The sequence below is a fragment of the Falco naumanni genome, chromosome 5 (assembly GCF_017639655.2).
Source record: "Falco naumanni isolate bFalNau1 chromosome 5, bFalNau1.pat, whole genome shotgun sequence".
Lineage (NCBI taxonomy): Eukaryota > Metazoa > Chordata > Aves > Falconiformes > Falconidae > Falco > Falco naumanni.
In genome coordinates, this window is record NC_054058.1 from 62,379,328 (window position 1) to 62,404,176 (window position 24,849).

The 24,849-nt window shown below is 40.3% G+C and overlaps 1 protein-coding gene across 4 annotated transcripts in view; it reads left to right on the top strand.

Annotated features, from left to right (window-relative positions):
- The first annotated feature begins 1,395 nt into the window (after positions 1–1,395).
- The window catches only part of CHCHD3 (coiled-coil-helix-coiled-coil-helix domain containing 3), a 164,008-nt gene continuing 140,554 nt past the window's right edge, over positions 1,396–24,849 (top strand). For 2 of the 4 annotated variants that reach the window (XM_040594388.1, XM_040594390.1), the window contains exons 1-2: positions 1,396–1,566; positions 3,435–3,522. In XM_040594388.1, coding sequence (XP_040450322.1) covers positions 1,483–1,566; positions 3,435–3,522 — 172 coding nt within the window. In that variant the 5' untranslated portion in view covers positions 1,396–1,482. The remainder of the gene's footprint in view (positions 1,567–3,434; positions 3,523–24,849) is intronic. The other 2 variants (XM_040594387.1, XM_040594389.1) reach the window with 1 other exon arrangement.

Genomic DNA, 24,849 nt, shown 5'->3' on the forward strand with positions numbered 1-24,849 from the left:
TTCAGCAATATCTTAAGCCCCAAGGAAGGCAGATACTGCTGAAATGTCAGCTGATAGACACTTTACATCCAAATAAAAATTGCTTGAAAATATATCAAGGATATGTGAGCAGTTCTGTTAACGCAGACAACATGATGTTTGCATCGATTCAGAGAAATGAAATGCGTCAGTTGACAGAGGCAGCAGTAATCTGTAGTGATCATTGTGTAAACACTTTTGGGGCAAATTTCTTGCAAGGGGAGTGGAACAGGCTATCCTGCCTTGAGCCAAGCAGGTGAAGGACTTGGAAGGGAGGGAAAAGAAAGATAAGTCTCCTAGTTATCATAGTTATTATTTGTGTGTTGCCAGTGTCAAGATGTCCCAGCAGAAGGCTGGGGCTTCACTGGGTAAAAGAGGCCAGGTCACAGAAGAGGCAAACCAGTGTGTATTCATATATTCCAGCTATGTAAGGGTACTTCTTGGCTTGTATTTATTTAGGCTTGAGAAATTCAAAGATGTATTTGACACCATTGGCATCTAGAATGCAGTACTTTTTTTTGGTATTATACACCGCAGAACATCTTTTTTTCTCCTCACAAATGTATTCCCAGCACTCAGCTCTGCGATTCCAGCCACCAAGACAAGCCGTGGGATCGGCAGGGAGGATTCTACTTGCAGAACAGCCAGATCTAGATGCAGTTTATATACAATAGAAAAGGCTGAAAAGAAAATGCATTATGCGTTATTAACATCATCCATCTCTTGGAAAGAAAATCTCGTGCCCAAAGGGGCGACGTTAATGGTAATTTTGTGCCGTTACGATGTGGAAATGGGGATGAGGCCTCGGCCCGGGCCCAGCCCCCCGCCCCCACGGTTAGACTGGGCCCGCTGAGGGAGGGCAGCAGCACCCGGCCTCTCGGCGCCAGCGGGGCCGGCCGGGCTGGGGGGACCCCCGAACGCCCCCTCGGAGCGCGGCTGGGTCCCGGCAGCGCCGACCGGGCTGGGGGGACCCCCGAACGCCCCCTCGGAGCGCGGCTGGGTCCCGGCAGCGCCGACCGGGCTGGGGGGACCCCCGAACGCCCCCTCGGAGCGCGGCTGGGTCCCGGCAGCGCCGGCCGGGCTGCGGGCCGCGCCCCCCGCCCACCCTCAGGGCGGCCGCCAGAACTGCGCTACCCAGCGGGCGTCGCGCAGGGCCCGCCCCGCCCCCGGCCCCGCCCCGCCGCTGGGCTCCCTGGGGCGCGTAGTCCGCGCGCCCCCGGTGAAGTTTAAACCGAAAAAGTTTCCGCTCCCTTTCCGCGTCCCTCACCGCTCCTCGGCGGGGGCGCGCCGTCTCCATGGCTACGGCCCCGCAGCCAATAGGGAACAAGGTTCTAGGAGCGGAGGGCGGGGTGGGGGGAGCGGTGGGCCAATAAGGGGCAGTGTTGTTGCGGGGCGCGCTGGCAGCGGGGACAGTGAGTCTCCTTGGGGCCGTCCCTGGCCGTGGCCTGGTGGCGCCGGGCGAAGATGGGCGGCGGTGGGAGCAGCACCCGGCGCGTCACTTTCGAGGCGGACGAGAATGAGAACATCACGGTGGTGAAGGGCGTGCGGGTGAGAGCGGGGCTCCCCGGGGGTTCCTCGGGCAGGGGGCGCTCGCCGGGGCCCGCCGGAACGCTGTGGGCCTGGCTGGCCCCGGGCCGCCCTGAGCTCGGCCCGCCCCGACCCCTCGTTCCTCGTTTGCTGCCCGCAGACTGCTGGCCCCGCGGCCCCGGCCCCGCACGGTGTCGGCCTCCGCTCCCGGCCCTTCTCCCGCACTGACCCCCGCCTCTTTCCCCTGCGTCGCTTGGGCCGTTGGGGCTCGGCGGGGGCCGCGCCGCTCGGGTCTGGGGGCGCCTGCGGCGGCAAGAAGCCCAGCGGGAGCAGGAGGCTGCCGTCGGGAGGTCCAGCCCCCAGCCCGCTGACCGCAGCTGGGCGGCAGGACGCCTGTAGGAGATGTGCAACGAGGAGAGGTGGTTCTGCCTTTCCCTGACCTCTACGGATGGGAGCGCCTCCCTTCCCACACCCGGCGCTCTTGCTGCCGGGTAGCTGACAGCCCGTGTACCTGCAGAAGCATTCCCGTTCTTTCCCACTTTATGGCCTGCTCTTGCCTATACTATACCAGAAGATAGCTTGTGACACAAGACACTGAGAAATCTTGCAGCTTAGAAATTTTTCAATGGAAGACAGTGTGTAGTTCATACCAGGAATGATAATAAGTTGTCTTTTATTGCTGCTCACAGGGAGGAGTGTGGCAGAATGAACCATGATAGAAACTGCTGCCTGTTTCAGCACGCTAATATTTTTCAGTTCTGGTCATTTAATGCCCTTGGGCAAGTAGGTGATGGTAATGTAAGTGTTCGTAGCAAAGTTCATCTGCTATGAAATGTGCTTAAATACAGGCAAAGACTATTGGAATTTCTCTAAAGCATCCTGGATTTTGAAATACTGGGAATAAAACCAGAATGATATCATGGGTACTAGGAAAATGTAGCTTCGCTAATTAAATAATGTTAGTCAACAGAGCATCCGAAAGTAGGATATACCTCACTGTTTACATACTTTTAACTATGTGAGGTTAAATTGAGAGTTTTAACGATTGGGTTAAGAAATCGTATGCTGAAGAAATTTTACACATGCATATTAGATTACAGATTTTAGTGAAATCTTTGTAATGGATTTCTGCCAGTGAGAGACATCATGCTGTAGGTTTTAGTAAAGAATTTGCTAATTAAAATAAATTTTCATGGGCTGCCAAAACAGTATTTTGATAGAATTGGTGTTCAGACCAATAAAAAGTTTTAAGTTGAAAACCAGCAGTTTTCATGTTATTACTTCTTCACCTTCTGTTAATTTTATGTGTAGGCTACAGTAGAGCTGAAATTGGACATTACTGTTATTCTGTTTGATTCTGCATAATTTGTGACATTTTTTTTGTGTGTGCATGTGTCAACATTAGAATCAACTTGGTGCTTGACTACACCTGTTGTGACCACTTGTGTTGCACAAGTATTTTGAGGGAGGGCTTTATTAGGATGGAGTTCCTCCTGAGTTAAGTGCTTTGTGCCTGCGTGGTGTGATATTTGACTGTCATCCAAGTAACTGGGAAAAGCAAAAAGGTTGATTAATTACAAGCAACGTGACAAAGGGTGTTATTTCCTTTATTTTTCCCCATATCCTCTCTTCTGTCATATCAGTTTCTTGTGTTCTGAGAGTGCCAAAATAAACTTGTTCAGTCGCAAGAGATGAATGCTCATGCCACAAATGGGGGGAAATAGTTTATTTTGCATTGTGAATAGAGTTTTGGCAGCTGTCATACCTTATTTTGGGGCTCTATGCTCTTTTTTTTCTAAAGTTTTACTTAACTTTTTGGGGAAGAAAGGGGTAATGGGGATAAAGGAGAAGATGCAGTCTGACTCTAGGTTGGGGGTTATGTTTTTCAGCTGTCTGACAGTGTCATTGATCGTATGAAGGAACCTTCTTCGCCCAGTGGAAGACCGCAGTCTCAGCACCGATCAGCATCTGGTTCAGGTATGCCCATGTTTTTCTGTTTTGTTTTGGTGTTTTATTTTTTTAATGTGAGGAAGAAGATCAAATGTGCTGTTCGGAGCATTTTAATGAGCTCATTGCCATTTTGTAGAGATGATTTTTTGACATTAACTGTTTTGCTCATCTCCTTTTGAAGAAGGAGGTAATTTGTAGGCTTTTAGAGGAGTTGAGTTACTCTTTGTTTTCTTCTGACTGATATTGAAGTGTAAAACACAACTGTTTATTAGACTTGGTTTTCTGTGGTGTTATTTGTTGTTAAAGACTTCTTTTTTTTAAAAAAACCCGAACACTCAACAACAAAACCAGAAAAGCAAATATCCATTCCAAATATGTATTGAGCTCTGAAGTGGAAATTCTTGCATACTTAATCAATGCTGAATTTTAGTATTGTGAGCTTCTGTTGAAATATAGATAAGTAAACAGTAAAAGAATAATACGCTATTTTCCTATCATGGAATAGTGGAAATAAGTCACATACTGTTTATACAGATCGATGGCTCAGAACGATGGCTTTCTTAACTTGTTCTATTCCGTTATTGAGGCCTGTTCAAATGCATCAAACGGGCTTTGTGACAGGCAACCTGTGCTCTAAGTTAAAATACTGCGGCACAGTGAATGTGATGTAGCTACTGAAGGAGTGAAAACGAATGGCAGAGATTGGAACATGTGATTTGTGTGTGTTTTCTATGTGAAATGTGTAAGGTTCAAGTAAGACTTCTTATCAGTGCTCCAAAAATATTAATATCAGTATTTCCTAAGGGTCTTTTGCCTTGATACTTAGAAAAAATCCCACCGAAACTCAACAATGATTAAAAACAAGTCCTGTGGCAGTAGTAGGCCTTGCAGCAAGACCTGAATGAGCAGAACGTTGCATCTTTCTTTTGTCTGAAGCGTAGAAAGTTGGTTTTCTGTTGCTATCAGAGCTGGACTCCCTCTGTAGTCATTAGAAAGAAAAAGGCATTTTGGGGGACAACTCATCTGGCTTATTTGAGAATCCTACTTCAGAAAAAGATGAATTGCCCTCTAGGAATGTCAGGGTGAAGAGGTCAGACGTAAGCATTTAATGTTGTCAAGCAAATCCAGCAATCGGATGTTTTACAAAGTTTTGGGCTCCCAAATGATGCTGTGTTAGAGGTTTGTTTTTCCACTTTATGAATAGGAAGCCTGTGGCGTAGTGAAAGCAAGGATAATATTAGGGCTAAAAAGGACTTCAGCTATTAACCTGGCTCATGAAATACAGTTTGCCCAATAAAATTGCTTAGAATTTAGTGCTTGCTTAAGGAAGATTTAAATGGAGTTGGACTGTAGTTTAATGTATGGACAGCCAGATTGTCCATCCTTTTTTTTAAATACTAGCCTTCTGCACATGTATTTTGCTGTGGTGAAGAAATTATTGTAGACAAAGGATTTATATGGAATCATACTTGCACATCCTACCTGCTTTCATGGCGGTGCTTGTTGCTTTTTCATCCTTAAACTTGGGTTATGGAAGTAGCCTTGCAAATAAGCATATGTGATTTTTGGTATGTGGTAACTAGAGGTGAAGACTTTAATACCCCAGTAATTCTTTGCTAATTCACAGTATGTACATATCTTGATCCTTTATTTTGTTTCTCTTTGTGTGTTGGAAATAGTGTTTTTTAAATTTTTTTATTTTTATTTACTGAGGGGCTAAGTGATGCCTTTGACTGCTCACAAGCTTGGGAAACCTATTCTGTATATTTGCTTTAATAACTAGTGATTTAGGTGAAGTGCTTGTATTTCCACAGGAAAGTATAATTGGTGTTATACCTCAGTTGCTAAAATGATTTGTGTTTAAGAGGATTAAATTATACTTAAGTACATGTTACCCTATCATTCGTTCCTCTTTCACTGAATGTTTTTTGATAAAGAATTACCAACTATTGAATTTCTTTGATGATGTAAGAACAGTCAACCTATTTGTTTATTTTGTAGCTACATCTAACTTGTCAGAGTCTGCATTTGTCTAATAAGGTGCCATTACAGAAAGGGCACTTGCCTCAAAGCCAGTGTCCTGATCACTGAATATTGACCTACTCTCCACTGATGGCTGTGGGAGTTGGATCCCAAATCTGGGTATCTTCTGTGATGCAGCAGTGCTGGGGCTTGGTTTCTTGGTAAAGCCTCTTGCACCGTTAATGAGACCTCTTTCCAGGCAGCTCCTCCTCTCCTGTGTATGAATCTGGTGATAGTGACTTGTTTTTCTGACGGAGTGGGTCTCTCACTGCTTCTGAAGAGAGTTACCCAAGGATGGTGGTGTTTGGAGGCTGGCTCTGGCTTTTGAATTGCCAGCTGGGCAAGTTTTGAACTCAACAGTTTGTTAGCCTGCGTTTGTATCTTCTAGACAAATAACACTTTTCTACACAAATAAAAAAGATCTATAGAGGGAGAAACATTAGAGCTATTAAAAGCAGCCCTTTCTTTAAGTCAAGTCTTTTGATAGCTTTTGGTGGAGGAATAATGGATTAGATTACATGAAAGAATGTGTATCTTGTTGCTTGCCGATATGACGAATTTATTGACTTCAGTCTGGGGTCGGAAAATGAAATTACATACAATTACAATGAATCTGACATCTAAATACTATGTCTTGAAGCATCCTAGCTTGCTTGGCTAATTTTCTGACTTCTGAGTAATATTAAACACACTAAAATATTTAAGAAGTGTAAAATCTTTAAAGTATGTCTGTAATTCCTAAAGCAATATTGATGAAAAGTAATTTGGTTAGACAACGAATACTTTTTTTTTTCTTCCCTGAGTGTGTATTATACCTAAAGCTTTAGTCATAACAGACAAAGGGAATGGTCTAATTCATCAGCTTAGTGGATATCTGAAAAGCTGTTAGTCTGTTATAACAAAAAAAAAAGAACAAGTGCTTAAGTTATCAAGAGTCTCTGCATGTCAACCATTTTTTCCCCTTTGCAGAAACAGATGACACTGAGGACAGAGGATTTTTTTTTAAAATTAAATTATTTGTTATTGTTGCTATACTGTCCCCATGAAAACAATCATAAAGGGCCCATGCTATAAAGTACTGTGTATTGTGTAGGTATAATAAAATAAGCACTGCTGACATCTCCTCAGAAATCAGGTTAGACCTTGCATGTTTCCAGTAGAGAAAGATATATTTCTTAGCTTTGTTCATTTGTGTGGAATGATGCCTTTTAATTGTGTACCCTGTTGTGTTGGGGTGTGTATCTTTTGATGGGGTTTCAGTGGCCCAGGGTATCTCGGCTTAGTTGGAAACATTTAAGAAAGTATTTTTGAGATGTGCAGGAAGGTTTATTTAAAGAGTGAGGTTGTAGATGAAGACATAACCAGCATTTAACTGAACTTGAAGGAGACAAACTTCTGGTTATGAAGAGAGCTAGTTGGTGAGATCCCATAACAGGTAGCTCTAAGGGATAAGCTCAGGGAAGCTGTGAGGTCCTTAAGGACAACCTCTTCTCAGTGCATGAATGATCCATGCCAGTACTCGGGAAAATCAACAGATCTATTGGGAGGCTGGTGTGGTTAAACAGGGTGCTTGTGATAGAGCTTCTGTGTAAATATGAGTCCAGCAGGATGTGGAAGCAGAGACAGACCACAAAATGAATTAATTTGTAAAAGAGGGAAGGGCAGTAGGTGTTATTCACCTCAACTTCAGCAAGGTGTTCAGCACTGCCTCTCCTAATATTCTTGTGTCCAAGTTAGGATGTTGCAGTGTGGATAATGGGACGATGAGTTGGGTTAAAAACACCTGGTTGGATGGTCAGGGGCAGAGGCTGTGGCTAATGGGTCATGTTCTACTTGAAGACTGGTATCGTGGGGTTCCTCAGGAGTTTGTCCTGATTAACAGCTTTGTCAGTGTCCTGGAGGAGGAGGTGGAGCACACGTTCTTCAATGCAGCTGACTGCAAACTGGGGGGACGACAGTCAAGGGCAGGGCTGCTATCCAGAGGGACCTGGACTGGCTGGAGGAATGAGCCAACAGGAACCTCACAAATTCAACAAGGACAAATGCACTAGGAAAGATGCAACCCTTTGCCACAGTGCAGGCTGGGGATTCCCTGTCTGGGCTGTAACTTTGCTGAAAAGGAGCTGGAACAATGTCACTAAGGGTCAGGGGCTGGAGTGCCTTCCCTGTGAGAGGCTGAGGAAACTTGGCTTGTTCAAGGTCAAGCAGAGAAGGTTTTGAGGAAGCCTAATAGCAGCCTTCCCATATCTGTGGGGCTCATTGAGAAGCTGGTAACAGGTTCTTCATGGTGATGCATGGTATGAGGGCAAGAAACAGTGAGCACTGAAGCAGGAGACGTTCCAAGTGGCAACAAGGAAAAATGTTGTCATGATAAGACCAGCCAGGTATCGGAAGAGGTCTTCCAATGAGGCTGAGCAGCCTCCATCCTTGGAGGCATTCAAGATGTGAGTAGATAAACCCCTGAGCAATCTGGTCCGATCTCAAGGCTGAATCTGCTTTAGGCAGAGAGTTTGAAAAAATTACTTCTAAGGCCCCTTCCAACCTTAATCCTGTGATTTTTGTAGTAGGTTGTGAAAATGTTTGCTCAGTGCAAGAGCATTTTTAATTTATAACATGAGAAGGGACCATTGTGACTGCCTGGACTGGTCTCTTGCAATGTGCAGCGCAAGAGAACACTGCTGAGAAGTTTTACACCAGAGTCATTGACCTTGTTCTTTGTATGGCTTTTAGGAATACTTTTAAGAAAAAATTATTTTCTTTGAAGAACTGCAGTGTGTACTGATGGTGGTAGTAATTATGGCTAGTCAGATGCTGCATGAAAAAAAGTAGAACTGGAATACCTCATGATAAATGTTGTGGGAGGCTCTGCATTATTGTAACTTTGAATTGTTTTGCATTTTCAGTTTTTATGCGTGTCTGGAAGTTTACAGAGTTTGGCTAAATTTATGCCAGTTAAGCAAGAATCCTCTGCAAATAAATCCCGTTAGTTCTGTGCTGTTTAATGTATTAATTGTTTTTGACTACCTTTCTGTTGCAACAACACCTTTTCTCTGTGTAAACTGAAAGATGAAGTAAACTGACGTTTCTGTGACTATATTTTGTAGAGTTCCTCTTAATTTTAGAAAAGGGAAAAAAACCAGTTAGGAATGCCTAGGTTGATGCCCTGCTTTTATTTTGCTGTGAGACCCTTGTAAATCTCAGGCAGTTCCTTTTGACCACTGACACGGATTTGCAGCCTTTCTTCTTGCAGGAGCAAACAGGAGGGCTTGGTCTCTACATTTGGTAGTGTTTATTTGCCCCTCTCTAGGTACAGCTCTGGGTACTCTTTTTTTAGAAGGAGGTTTAAAACTTTACTGGTACTGTAAAACTCTGAAATAAATTGAGTAGAAATCCTCAGTCAAGGAACTGAGTTGGTCTGTGGACCTCTGGTAACCTGCAAGGCTGTGATTTGCATCTTATGGAATAATACTGGGTTTGCTTTTAAGAGCATGTTTGTGGTTTTGGTTTTATTTCCCTCTGACCTCTGGGAGAAATAATAAAAGTTTTTCAAAGGGATGCAGAGATATTTGTGAGAAATGCTGGTGACTTCTGATAGGCTTTTGGTCTGAAATTCTTGGAAGCCTTTAATGTAGCTGTCGTGGCAAGAATACATTCCAAAGAATGTTTGGCAGTTTTGTTGAGTAAGGTTCATCCTACTGCTGTTGCTGAAGGAAGTAGATACATGGCATAATACCTTTACCTGTAGAGGAAGGATAGCTTCGTCTGAACAGCATTGCTTCTGACACCCAGGCAGCAGTCTGATCAGTGTATATATATTTTTGATGTGAGATGTAAATTTGAGCAAGCTGTTCTGGGTATTCTTGCATGTGTGGTGCTGCAGCACTTGCTCTTGCTCTCCTGTGGCTTGCTATATTGCCACTTAGCTGTCACTGAGTTTCTTGGAGATAACTTTATTTTCAGTGATGTATATTGATATTCTTTGCGTTGAAGGTTCACTATTGATGGAAGTATTTTATTATCAAAAGGTGAAACATCTTGTAACTCACAAGACTGCTAAAGATGCCAAACTTTTAATGCTGTCAGTGTAACAGCAAATCTTTAGTTGAGCCTGACATTCATGTCGCTAGATTGCAGGAGTAGAGGGAAGATAGAATTATGCATGGGAGGTGAAGCAAGTACTGCATAAATTAAAGTTCTCACTGTCTGTATGACATGCAGGGTGTTCTGTGAACATGTCGAGTGGCTGGGTATGTCCTTGTGAAATGGTTCTGAAATTAGAGGGGAAAACTAGCAAATAATGCAACTTAAACATCTGGGCTTTTTTCTTTTATTTCATAGTAATTTGGAGTTCAGAGCTGTTGAAGGGCTCAGTTCACTCTGTGTCCTTAAAGTACAATGTTAACCTCATGAGAAGGATGGTGTGTGATTAATGGAGGGGTGGAAAGATGTGATGAGAATCTGAGAGTATGCAAAAAGCCCTAATTTAATTGTTTAAAAGACTTGGATTGTTGAATATGGAAAAGGTACATAAACGTATAAGAGGAACACCTAGAACCTTACAAAATGCTCATCGCGCTTATGAACAGGAGCTTTTCAAGGTGGGAATGAAAAAGCCTGCATTTGTCTGGGGTACTCTAACACTATGTTCCCAACAGTTACCGAGTTCAAAAGCAGCGTTTTGATTCTTCACTCAAGTGCTCTCTTTGAGATGTCATCATGCAGACTGCACCTCTGGGCTGCCCACTCTAATTGCATTTCAAGTGCTGATACATCTTGTGGAACAACTGACATTTTACATGCATGTCTAAGGGTAGGACAAGAATGAGTGGCAAAAGGTGTTGGCACTTCTCATGCAAACACCATATATTTAAAACTTTGGTCTGATGTTACAACTAACCTCATCTGACTGTCTCATGTCTGACCATTCCTCTAATATCTCAGTGTCTAGTGATCTAAACCATCCAGAAACACCCTACAAGAAGAGTTTCGTACTAGCTTAACACCCTTAGTTGAATGAACCGTGTGTGTCCAGAAGAGGGAAGCAGGAGTGTGCACAGGAGCAGTAGTATGACTTTTCCTGTTCGGTGACAACCATCTTTTGCAAATTATGTCAAACTTAAGCCTGTCTTTCCCGAATCAGCTACTTAAGCAACTGTCATCAGAAATGACATCAAAAGTCATCAGAGTGCTGGTGCTAGTGGAAGGGGAGCAAGCCGATCACACAACTAATGGAGCTGGAGAGTGTAGGCATGGCTTAAGTGGTCTGGACTGAATCTTCAGAAGGAGAGTGTGGCAAGGTGAAGCAGTCCTCAAGCTTTTTGTAGATTAGAATTATTTTTTTCCTCCGTAATACTAAAATAACATTTTTTGCTGTTCAGTGAAGGATTACCTCCCCCCCCCCCAACATAAAAAAACTTTTACAGTTAAATTAGTAATAACAATTAAAGTCAATGCAACCAGCCCTCTAAAATACCTTATTTATACCTCAGTATAGTAGTGGACTGCATGAAATGCAGAACACTTAAATATGCTCCAAAAAATGACATCTGTGCTAATGTTAACTTGGAGTTTGACTTGGAGTTTGGCATGATAAAGATTTGGTTTAAGTTTCATTGTGTAGTTGGAAGGACAGGCCAAACATGGAACAGGTCTCTCTGTCTCTCCCTTCTTTTCTCCCTCTGTTTCTTTCTGTCATTGTAATGAAATGATCATGTTCAACTTCGAAAAAAGTGGTCTGTGTGTAGGAAGCATTTAAGGCTAGAATCGCAGTAATTGATTGGCACTCCCGCTGCGCCCCCCCCCCCCCCCCCCCCCCCCCCCCGCCCTTGCTTTATTTGTTGTTACTCACTGTTGTAAAGGGAACTAAAGAAACAAATTCTGGTGTTTGCAAGGGTTCAACAAATTGCAAAATCGTGGAATTAGATTTTTGAGAGCTTGTGGATTGAGTTGTGTGGGTTTTTTGTTTGGTTTTTTTCCCTCCTACATGAGGGTCAGGAAGAAAGCCAATATATCCCACAAATATTGTCAAATATTAGAGACCCACCTGACTGATGTATTTAGGGGTTCTCATTTTACAGCCAATGGAGAACTCTTGATACCCCAAATGAAATTCAAGGAAGGAGCACTCTGTGTCTGGTCCTGTCCTGCTCATACCCATAAGTAACTGGGTCTCAGGCTGATGTAGGTTGTTTGCAATGATTGTTAGCTTCTCTTAAGAGTTTTTTCTCTCAAATGACTTTCTGTATGTGTGGCTTTTTGCAGGTAGGCAGAATTCATCTTTCAATGGGCATTCATTTAGAAGTGTCATTTTTGTTTCAATATATTCTTAGGAACAGGTAATTCTTATGTACTGCATAGTGTGTGCTTTTTGGTCTCCAGTGGATTTGTTGAAATTAAATTTCATGCTATTCTGCTTAAGGCTGCATGCTCTGTATTTGGGTTTACTGAGTGCAGCCATTTGCTCTAAAAATCTTTCGGAGTAGTTGCGCGGTACACATAAAGCAATTTTTGTCGTAGCTGATAAAACAAGCATATCCAAACTGTTTGCTTAGAAATGGCTTGTGAGTTAAAAGTTAAACCACCTGCTTTTTGATGTGGAAGCACAAGATTTGTGTGCTAAAACATAATCTTCCAGTAGTTAGCAGAAAATCATGTTGAAAAACAACTGTTGGCTGCTGGTGTGTGATTCTTGTATTAATTTCTAGTGCTACAGTAAGCTCAGTCAAGAAAGCTAGGGGAACTGTCTCTAAAAATACAGAGGAAAAAAATTAATCTGGGAAAAAGAGATTGTGCAGAGTTTATGAAGCCCGTTGCAAAACAGCATTTAGTAATGACTTTTGAGGACTAAATATTTATGATTTTTTGTGTGGAATTGATGCCATTGCCTTTTACTAGTTCAGAGTACTGAATTGTTTTATAGTTAAATTCTGGCAAAGCATTAGACCTTTGAGTGTAGTCAGTCAGAGTTTAGCCTTAGGCTGAACTTTTGGAAAATGCAGCCAGGTTTATCAAATATTTGTGAGGCAAACTGGTGGGAAAACTATGTGGTGGTTTGGGTTTTGTTTTTGGTGTTTGGGTGTAGTCGTTCGTGTCGCATCATTCCCCATGCACCCCCCCACCCCCCCACCCCCCGCCCCCTTAGATTTAAATAGAATCTATCTGGCAACATGTTTTCTTTTTTCTTTTTTTCTCTTGTTTTGTTTTGTTTTTCTTAATTTCAGTTACATTATCTGTTAGAAATCAGAAATTGACAGACTGTTATGCCTGTTTGGGACACATTTATTGCAGTCCTTGTTAGAAATCTTCCATGTATTTTCTTGCAGAAATCGGAGTTCACAGGTGCTCAAGTTCTTGGTTCATACTGAGAGTTAAATGTGCTGCAGATTGCTAGTATAGGCATTGAACTATTTAATATTTCCTCTGAAATTTCAGCCTTTGACTTCTCTGGTCTGTGCTGTGTCTAGGCACAAGAATAAAATACAGGTATTTCTCCTTTGTCCTTCAGAGACCTTGCTGGGATTATAGGTCAAAAAGAGCAGATAACTGGCTAAGATAAAAGGGTATGTAATTTAAAGGATTGTTAGAATAGAAGTCATTTGGAGCAGTCTGAATGATTTTACTATCTTAAAGAATAAAATCAAAAATACTGATAATTTTAATGAAATAAAACCAATGACTCAATTAGAACTGTTTGCTTTCACTAGCATTAGTCTGATAGCACTATGCAAGGAAATTGTCATTCTGCTATATAGCATCCTCTCTGCTTTTATAGTACAATATATTCTTAACCAAATTATCTCTCCACAGACATGAGTAGGAGGGGGTTTTAAGTGCGTTTTTTCTGCTGTATTATTTAAAAATACCACTTGTTAGGTGCAACATTACTTCAGCAGGACAAGATGACCTCCAAGTAATGAAAACTTTGTGGTTTTAATAGTAAATGCTACTTTTCTTCCCATCACAATTTATTTACCCGTTAGAGAATCTTCAGTGCAATACTAAAGAGTACTTTAAATGTATTATTTATTGCATTAAGATGAAAAGAAAAGCTTTGTTTTATTCTTTCATCTTCAGACTGCAGCAAAGCATTACTAAAACTCTTCATCACTTGTCAGATTGGGCAGGTTAAGTGTATTGTGTAGTGCTGCTTCTTGAAGTCTTTGTACTAGTTGTTTTTTAGTTAAGCAGGAGGTAACCACTTAGATTTCTTTTCTTCTGCCTCAGGGGAACTGGATGCAGTTTCAGCTACTGCTACGTTTTGGTTTTTTTTCCCCAGACTGGTTTGCATGTGTTCTGAACTCCTTGATTTTCAATGATATCACGTGTTCCCCAAAACTTTAGTAATATATCTCAACCAGACTGAAAATTGCAGTTTTCAGATACTACTACCTGCTTTTTTGAAATCTAAATTTAAGAAATAGAGAAAGGACATTCTTTCTTCCCATTGCTTGCAAGGTTGGCTGTGTAGGGCTGACAGTGCTTTGTGAAGCCAGTTTACCGGATTCTTGTGTTTCGCTTCATTAACTGTGTTTGATTTTACCTAATGTTAATCATCTGAAGAATAAGCATCTAGTCTAATCTAAGATAGTAATTCAGGCTAGGGGTGAGATCTGGTGGTCTGTTCCATCCTGTGAAGGGCTTCTATTTCTCCTTAATCTCTGCAGCTTCATACAGAACAAGTTGAAATGCAGGTCAGTGGTTCATTGAAGTCACTTGACTTTTTGTTTCTTAGGGGTTTTTTTTCCCTTCTCTTTTTTTGGTGAGAAGGAGGCAGTGTATTGTAAGAGAAAGGACTCAGTAATCCCTGATGTTACTAACTGACATTTCTTAACAGGGGGAGATAGAACCATTATGAAATCTAAGGAGCAAAAGTAGTATCTGCAGAAGTTGGTAGAAACCCTCAATAAAGGCAGTAATTACACAGAAGAGCGACTTTAATGCCAATCAGAAGCCAAAGGAAACTTTTGGAGAAACAGCACTGGATATTCCATCACTTTTTCAACTAAGTTTTAACTGAGGACCAGTCTTCTTTCTGTGGCAGTCTCTGTGTTGAAGAGGTTGCTGAACACACTGGCTCCTTTTAGTCTGCTTGCTGATTTGCAGAACAGAGGAGAGAATGTTTTACTCAAGGAAAAAAAACAAACCCCATATTTAGAATTAACTGGAAGTATCTTTGCTGACAGTCAGATTGCTCTTTCTCCTTAGGATTTTTGTATCTGACCTCTTGCCAGAACAGGCTCTTTTTCTCTGCATTTACTATTAAATTCCTGAGTTCGCCTTCTAGTAAGTGAGATGCTACTAGCTCTTACATTTGCCTGTTCGTGCTGGGTTATCATGCTACTTGGTGACTACTCAAGACAGTTTATTCCTGGTTGGAATTGGATTTGCTTGTTTTTGGTGATATTGCTATTTACTACATCATTCTGTAGTATCTTGTTTTTCTTAATGCTGACAACTTAAAACACTAAAAAGCTATCACTGGTGGAGATGGTCTAAGTATTGTGTCAGTTTGGAGACCAGTCATTTGAAAAAGTTGTTTTTGTTAGCAGATCTCATTACCCGTTATTAAAAATGTAGATGTTAAATTATTGTTGTGGTGAGAATTTTAAACATTTCAACATTTGTCCTTTAATTTTATATAATTTCTGAATAATGAAAATAGTCATGAACATCATAGTTTCATATTGTTTACAATCAGTTTTCAATTATTACTACAAGCAGTAATACAGTGCTAAGTACTGGGCTGAGAATACTTTGGCTGGCACATTTCAAAGTTGACAATACTGTAGCTGCCTCCTGATGATTCAATGTAAGTTTTTGGTTTTGCTGAAGCTGGAGGAAGACACACTACGATGCTAAGTTCACCTCTGCTTTCTTCAACAGAAACATGCTTGCTCCTGTGCAAGGAGTGCAAGTGCCCTTGATACTTTTGTGGTGTGTATATTTGAAATGTGTACATGGGCTATTTCTACTCTCACTTCTTGTGTCCTACCATTAATATTATATGAGGTAAGTGTTCTGTCACACTGTTACTACAGTTTGGCTTCCAGATTAGTCTCTCAAATAAACATGCTGTGTTTGAGGGATGTAGGAAATTGGAAATGTTACCCTCAAAACATAAGAAAGTAGTTAAAGATTCTCCTGCACTTCCCTTTCTAAGTCAGTAATTCTCAGTTACAGGACCTTGTTACAAATGCTGTTAAAATTCTTTTCCTTGTATCCTTCTTGAGTCAACGATGATGAGACTAAACGTGCTGTAGCTTGCATCTGAGCCGAATAAACAAATTCTGGGAATTACTCTTTTCTCTGTATTGATACAAAACATCCATGTATCAGCCTGTTGTTATAACTTGACTGAATGAACAGGAGATTAGATTTGAGTGCACCACAACAGCTGTTAAAAATCCCACTTATTTATCACTGCTGGCTTCTTTGTGCCTAATTTTAGGTGAAGTGGTTGCTTTCAGACTTTGTGCAAGTTTCACTGCCCGTGTCATCAATAAGTAAAATTATTGCTTGATAGGGACACTGTTATACTTTTTTCTTCTTCTGAATATTCAGCTTCTACTGGAAAATTTTTAATCCCTTTAAAATTTAGTATTAGATTGCTTTAAATGTACAATGTAGAAATTTGGCATCTTGATCATCTTTTCGTGCAGCTTTAACCACTGAGAAATCTGGTTAATGGGATCAGCAGATGTTTTGATGAGCGTCATTTTGGGTGAAACACTTTTTTCCTTTCTTACATTAACCTTTACTCTTTCACTGCTTGTTTTTTCACAGTATCATTGCATTATGTCCTCTTATATAATTTGTTTTTATCTTCCCTCTTTCCCAGAATAACTTTCAAAGTTGCATGTTGCAACTTACTTTATTTGAACATTAAGACTGTTGTTGCACTGCTAGGAATTTCTTCGAAAGGATGTGTTCAGGACAGATGGTGGAAACTCCTTACTGGATGTGGATCTGCAGAATGGTCACATACCTTTTCCATCATTATTGTCCACATTCTTTCTCCATTATTATTGTAGTTTCCTAGTTTAATTGTAGATTTGCCTCTCTGAATCCTATTTCCTTCCACTTCCACCTTATCAGTGCTTTGAAAATTCTGCATTTATCTTTCCACCCTCCTTACTGGATTTCTTCACCAGTCCCTTCAAAAAGGCTGGTCGTCTTGGCCAGGAAGGGAATGGTGCCTCTTGCTGTGTCTGCCTGTGCGTAACCCTGTTTAGAAAAAATTATGGGATATTGTGTGTGCTGCTGGGCAGTCACTGTGTACCTAACTCTGGGCCAGCCATAAAATTCACCTTCTTTGTTCAAATAATACAGTAACATGAGAGAGGGTACAGTTATAGTGCATTTTAGAGGAGTAGAACCTACAAGAAGCCAGGCTGTCACTAATTTAGTTGCTCATGGGGAGGAAAATACTGCTGGTTTTTAATCTCACAAAGCAGAGAGAATTTTCTTTGGCATTTGGAGCTGTGACTGTGCAGCTGGCTTTGGAAATAGTGTAAGCGGTAGTGGAGGGGTTGAATGTCAGAAGGCTCATGAAGCATTGTCATCATGAAGCAGTATCCTCCAGCAAATAACAGTCTTCAGATATCTTTATGTTTATTTGCCTTGCCCTCTTCTGATTGATTGTTCAGATTCCTTTGCTACAAAAGGACAGGCTCCATCATGGGGCATGATAAGATGATTTAAAGCTACCAATATGTGAGCATGAATGGAACACAAAATTTCAGTTTAGGTGGAAAAGTTAGGTGAATAGAAATTTATATTTTACAAACATTTATTTATAAAAAAAGAAAAAGAGGGTGTTGTTCCTTATGAGTGTCATCAGTCACTTGCACTGTGTGTGGGATGCACAATATTGGAAAATAACGTTATTCTTTATCCCATTACCTATTCATATTAACTCATTCCATTCAGTCACTCATTAAAAGTCTTCTACTTAGCGTCTTTGGGTAGCAAGGTCCATTCCGTATACTTTGCACCACATTTATATAAGAGCAGGGCCCCTGCCCCACAAACAGTTGGCATTTGCACATTTGACAATAAAAGTCAATGCCTAGAGCTAGCTGCTGAGCCTGTATTCCCACCAGCGGAAAGGTATGCAGAAATAGCCTCAGCATTGGGCTTTCTGATTCAGCGTGGTGAACAGCTTTGTGAATCATCTTACTCCTGTCCAAAGCGACTGTAATCCAGAGCTGTAATTGGGTAAAATTGACTTTTAAGTGCCACTGATAGTGTGCAATCACAGCTGGCGAATCCTCTTTAAAGGTGATGGTAGTAGATGAACTGAACATCAAAATTTGCTATTTATGTAGCCTTGACAGTACAGAGTCCCATTTGGGAGTACTGGTCTGTGCAATAGCAGTTAGTAAATTTTTGCAATTAGTGGTGACTTTTAATATAAAACTAAAGAAACATCTTAGTTTATAAACCCTTTTACCTAGCTATTATGAGTAGAAATACATGATTATTGCACTGTCCTCTATAGCGGTAGAAGATGTTTATTGAAATAAATGTGATGAGAGAATTCAGAAATTATTTTGTCCAAGAAAATAAAAAGGGATACCAGTAAATTTCCCCATACTGTCAGATAAAATAGCTTTACAATAAACATAAACCATAAAGATTAGAGACTGGACAACTTAAATTGTCCTGAAAGAGTACTGCATGCTGAATCCTGTTGAAGGCAGAATCATAAAACCCTTCCCATCATTGCTTACAATATGTTTATTTTTTTAAAAATATTGAATTATGGAATCCTGATGATTTTATCCATTATATTCAGCAAGAAAAGCCTTACAATGTGTGTACAGTAGGAATTACTAACACAGCTGAACTAGCAAGTCTCTCAACTGTTGTGCTCAACCTAAGGGTTTTCTGCCAGTGATAGTCTTGTAAAGGTATGAGATACTTCCATTTCATTATTATTATTATTGTTTTTTATTATTTAAGATCAACAGGACAGCAAAATGACTTCTTGCTAAATAGCTGCTGAAATAAGTTATTTCTTATATTTATGTTATGGAGGTGCGTGGCAAGGATGGATTATTAAGAAGTTTTGGTTGAAATGATTCACAACCTTGTAAGGAGATTGAGAACAATTTTTAAAGTTACAATAAAACTTCACGTAGTCATGTAGCTGGCACAGCAGGAATTCCTAGAGAAAATAAAAATCAGGTACATTTTTATGTTAACTGGCTTCTTCAACTCAATCCACTTATCGGTGGTAAATGACTTATTTTATTACCGGTCACATGTTTCAAGATGTGTTGCCCGTATTTGATGTTTTTCTCTTGCATTGCTTCCCTGTGTATCTATCTTAAGACCTCTAAGACAGGATGTTTTTTCTGTGTCAAGCGTGCATCCTTTTTGTAATGAATTCTAAGTTTCTGGAAGAAAATTATTCACAGATTTTTGAGGATTCACTATACTGCATTGAAATTCCTGTAATTTTTTTTTTAATAATCATGAAGTCTGACAGAAGAGTCACACAAATACACCATTTTAAATTTGGGTGAGAACTTCTGTCTGTTTTGCCACCATGATTGTTGTGGCTCCAGGACATCTCTATCTGCTTCCTGGGCTGATAGTCTGAGCTTAGAATGAACAGGGGAGAAGTTGAGGTGTTTCCTGGGTGATGTGAAAACCCAGATCGAGTATTGCATAAGGATTTTGTAGTGGAAGAGCTCATGCTTTTGTTAAGCCAGTGGTGACTGGAAGGGCTGGCTATGCAGGCTTTTGGGGCAGCAGCATGGCCTGGGCCTGTGTAGAGCTTTGCTCACGTGTCCTTGCTTCTGGACTCCTACCGCTTTATTCTCCTCTGCTCCATTTCTCCTTTGTGTATTGGTGAAAATATCTAATTCTAAGTTTAGCCTCAGGATTTTATACTTTTTAATTTTCTGTCTTTCTGTGTATTGTATACATCCATTTTTGTTTACTTGATTTTTCCGTTAGCTTATTGAAATGTAACCTTGGACATGTTAGGGAGTGATGAAAATTCTTCTCTGCTTTTCTTGTTTACATGTGAATCTCAAAAATGAGTTATTCTTTTAAATATGGCTGTTAAGCACAGGCAGATAGAACCCAATTCAAAGAATTACAGGGGAAGACCTTGTAATCCTCCTCTCCTGTTTTTCCCAGCCCCCTTCATGAGTTCTTTGTTAGGATTTACTGCTAAAGTTACAACAATAATGGCATACTGAAAAGAGAAGGTTCCAAATATAATATGAACTAACTTTGTTATTTCTAGATCACATACCAATTAGTTCTAATTTAAATTAGTATAAATCGATTGATATCAGCATTTACATCGTAAAATAAACAATGTAATATATACAAGAGTGCCTTTAGAAACTAAAATATTAAATATCTTTAAATTATGCACACTTAATTGCATTGTTTTCATGTTTAATTATCCTATGAGCTTGTTTAGGTATTGCTGCACATTACCAATATTTAACAGTTAATACAAATTTCTGACCTTGGAGGCATGCTTTATGTTTGTCCGTGGTTGTAGGAAGTGCCTGTAATTGTGGATTTAAATGGACTGGTTGCTCTATGTGTTGTTAAATTTGTATGAGTCTGAAAATATAATTTATTCTTAAGAATGCTATTTTTAAAAAAAAATAAATTAAAAAAAAAAAAAGCAAACTAGTTTTTGAATGCTGACCATGCCTTGATCCATGGCTCATAATAAAGGTATTTGGGAGATATGTGTAATAAGGTCACTCATGAAAGTGACTGTTCTTGCACACATTTTCTGATAATTCACTTTTACATGTATCAGTAAACTTCCTGAGGGTCTCTAAGGGATTCCTTTGTTGTTGAGAGAGACAGGGAGACAAATAGTTCAGTCTTTAAAGCAAATAACTTATTCTTGGAGGTTTTTTCCTTAATGTTGGTGGAATGAAAGGATCATTCGTTCCTTTTTCCACTGAGTGCAAGGCTGATTTGGACTGTTTATAGTGTTAAAGACCAGATACAACAGTGTTTGAAAACCATTAAATTAAAAAGTTGTTGTATGCCAGGAGTACTGATGTACCAACGGTACTAAACACTTCCTTGTTTCCTCTTGTGTGCTGCTACCAGCAAATCCAGGCTCTTTAAAAATAGTAATTAAAGAAGGAAGAGTATAATCAGTGGTGTCATTGACTTGTCACCTAATATAAGCACACTAAATACATTGGCTAGGGCCAATGTATTAGACATTCAATGTCAATTAGACATTGAAATCATACAGTTTCATTTAAAAACCAGAAGTTTTACTGTTTTATTTAGTGTGCAATGAAAACTTCTATGGCTTTTTTAAAAACTCATGGGTTTAGGAGTCCAGGATAGGAGTTCCTTGGCAGTGTTACTGATACACAAAGCAAACTAAAGGATATAATTCTACCAGCAAATTCTGTGCTTATAAGGGCTACCTGACTGACAGACATCACGCAGCATGGGTAGGTGGAGATGGACTGTCTTGCATTGATTTACCAGTGCACTTTAACCTGGACCTCAAGTAATGTATTTCAGGGGTGAGACAAATTTTGTTTCTGTTGTTAGGCATTTGATAGAACTTTGAGAATATCATGGAAGGTAACAATATTTTCTTGTTGTTTATTTGAATAAGAAATAAAGTATATACTTTTTTTACTGGTCTAGTGGAAATTATTGTATGCTACTTGAGTGCCTGTCATTTATGTAGTTGGCTACTCTTTCTAAATTAAGATTAATGGTTTTGATATTTTCTCTTTTGTCTGCTGTTCAACTTAAATGGCGAGTGTTGATATTGATGATTTTTGTGATGTATGTAATTTAGATACAGACCAAACTGGAGTGTTTACTAAGCAGAAAGAATAAATTGAGGGTATTTGTGTATTATAATACTTGCTTATGAATCTTAAATTGGAATGTGCGTGAGAAAAGTGTTTTAATAGTGGAAAGCCCATAATACGTTTGTAACCCCGTAGTAGCTTGATGTTGTGAAGGTACCAGGTTGCCGATGTATGCTTTCTGATTCAATATTTATGACTGTTAATGCGCAGTTAGGGATTTTCCTTGTGACATCTTCATTAACTTTAATGTCTACAAAGCTCCAGTTGCCCTGCCAGCTACTGAGACAGATGATGGGTTTGAAGACAGCCCTAAGGTATGTTGTCCCAAGCGAACTGGTTAATGTTCATACTTAATGTGCACAGGGACATGAGAACCGCTTTGTTGGATCAGATCGATGGTTTGAATGCCCTGATGCTGTCTTGTCGATAGCAGAGGCTACAGAGGTGAATGCAAGAAATTCTGCAGTAATTGTGAAATAGTTTTTTCAGTAAAAAAAAGTCTTCATGTATCTGGCCATGGTTGGTACATACCTTGAAGCAGTGTTCTCCAATTCTACATTATATATAATGTGGCCTGTTGGTGTTCTTCGGCATTTCCCCGCTCCCCGCCCTCCCCCCCGCCCCCCCCCCCCCCCCCCCCCCCAGCTTTTCACTTCAGCAAGAAAAGCTTGACAATATATTGTCCACTGTGTGTTTCAAATATTACAACAATAAAAATATTTTACATGGTGCCCTATAAGCTTCTTTGTGAGACTTTTTTTAACAATATACGGTGGAAGAATGAATAGAAGCTCAGAGCTGCCTATTTTACATTACTAAATTCTATACCTTGTCTCTTTTCTGCGTAGAACCGTTTCAGGTTTTCTTTCCATTATTTCTGTGGGCTTTCCCAAAGAGAGTTGTGTGGTAGTGCCATGCATTCACCAGTTGCCTTCTGATAACTTCTGAATTTATTAATCAATTTTAGTCAAATCTAACTAAGGGTGGCTGAAAGACTCAAGACCCTGATATTTCTATAGGTTTTAATAAATCAAGGGCTGGGTGGAAAAGACACAGTAAGATAAATGCTGTAATCGAGAGAGGGTCTTCAGCTGCCCAGGCTGTTTTGCCAAAGGTTTACCACGCCACACATACGCTGTGGCTGGCAGATTGGGACAATTTCTGCAAAAGCTACTGTAGCTTTTGGTGTGTATTGCCAACCTAGGAGACACGAGAGAGCACTGGATTTTGGAGACTGGAGAAGTGCTCAAGAAAGACAGTGTCATACGAACAAGAGAAATCAGCTCGACTTTGTGAGGAGTCAGAGAAACATGCAGTATGGATCTATGAGAAACCAGTTTAAGTTAGTGCTTCTGACACAGGCCCCCCTGAAAACCTCTTGCTTTTTCTATGCTTTGTTTGAAAGACTAAGTTTTCTAATGTTTCCCCTTTGCCTTAAAAGAAAGAAAAAGTTAACATAAGCTATTGGACAAAACAGTTTGGAGAACTTTTTGAAGTGATTGTTGTGTTAAGCCCATAAATTTTTGTGGAACTGAAAAATTCTCAGCAAAGACAAGGGAGGGTGACTTTAAAGAGGAAGAGGGTATATTTAGATTGGATCCAAGGAAGAAATTCTTTACCGTGAGGGCAGTGAGGTGCTGGTAGAGGCTGCCCAGAGCAGCTGTGGGTGCCCCATCCCTGGCGGTGCTCAAGGCCAGGCTGGACGGGGCTTGGAGCAACCTGGGCTGGTGGAAGGTGGCCCTGTCCCTGGCAGGGGCTGGAACTAGGTGGTCTTTAAGGTCCCTTCCAACCCAAACCATTCTATGATTCTATAAAGCTTACCCTTGGGTTTAGCTTTCATGTGGGAAGACTGATAAAGCACTGTGCTTGAGGAAGTATGGAGGTGCATCATCTTATATATGTTTTTCGTATTATTTCTCTCTTTATATATTCTATAGTCTTGTTGGACTTTCTCTTCCCCTTCTACCATCTTCCCTCTCATGGCCAGCTGACCATTAAACATTTTCTTTGTGTGATACCTGGGACTTAGATGTGGTTATGGTTGATTTAAAAACCAAGTAAAATGTGAGATAAAATTGCATTGTGCTTTCCAGTGTGTGTAACTATTCATTTTTTCAAAACTGGATTTGTATACCATTATGCTTCTCAGCTTGCTTGGCCTTATTTTCTCCCCTTTAAAGTTTTCCGGACTTGCAATGTCTTGATTGAAATTATTTTAGACTGTTCATGTGCAGAGTATAAAGTGTCTTGTTCAGCTTTCCCAATGCTAGTGATTCTTGTTCTGTTTTGTCTTAGCCTGTTCCTAATCCATGACAGTAACATACTACTCATTTTATAACTACGCTTGCCTAACAGTCTATACTGAGTGCTTATGTTAAAGATGATCCAAACTGCATATGCACTTTCTTCTTTGCTCTCTTGTATTCAAACACTAATTTGAAGGTTGTGTGGCCTGGTTTTGTGTATCTTACCACTGCGTTTGTCCTCTGTGTTGTGCCCAAGCCAGGTACTTAATTTCAACGACATGGGTTGTCCTTCCTTGTTACCTGTTTATTTGAAGGCAGAAGTAACCAGTATAGCCCCAAATACATTGCAGAGCTCTTTGAGTGAAGGAATGGTGGCCTGCAACTCCAAAGGAGAGACTGGGAGACCTGGACTTGTTAGGTTTGGAAGTACCATTCCATCAAGGAAGTTAATGAGAAGACCGAACCAGTCTTGCATAGTGGCACATGGCAGGGAGGCAATAAACAAAAGGCATAAATCTGAACAGGAGTGCTTTTGACCTGTAAGGAGAAGCTTTGTCACCATCAGGTCAGTCAGGCATTGAAACATCTTGCCCAGACAGGCTGTGCTGTTTCCATCCTTGGAAGTATTTCTTATAAAAGCAATTTTTTATCTCTTTAAGGAAGATGGTCACATGGCCTGCAGTACATCTGTGTGATTCTGTTCTGGCCTTTGAGAAGTTGCTTTCTGAAGGACGCTGTTCACTGAACATGTTTGTGTTTTTTAATGGCAAAGCTTAATGAAAAGGAAAAGTAGAACTAGTTTATTTTTTTCTTTATCTGAATATTTTTTAAGTAAGCATTTTCTGAAAGACATTTGATTGTATCAAACCTAAGTGTGTCTTCATTAATGACTTAATGCACCTGCCCTTTCAAGAGGATTTAGTTAAGGTGTCTGATAATGAATGCTGTTTCCATTAATTTTTTGAAAATGCAAGACTAATGGGCAGTTTCCCAGCTCTGCAGGCTAGAGGCTGTTTGATTAATTTGTCCATACTGTATTCGTGATTTCTCAGGCTAACCTTTTTGAGGCTGCAGGTGTCTGCTTTAACTAACGTGTGTTGTTTGCAGCTTTGGGTGATGCCTTCTTGCTGTAATCTTAGTATCATGCTGAATGGTTTCTCTATGAAGCAACAGCTTTAGAGTGAGAGGAAGAAGGTATGGATATAGATCTTAAGACTAGCAAGGGCAGAGGAGTTGGAGAAAAATACCATGAG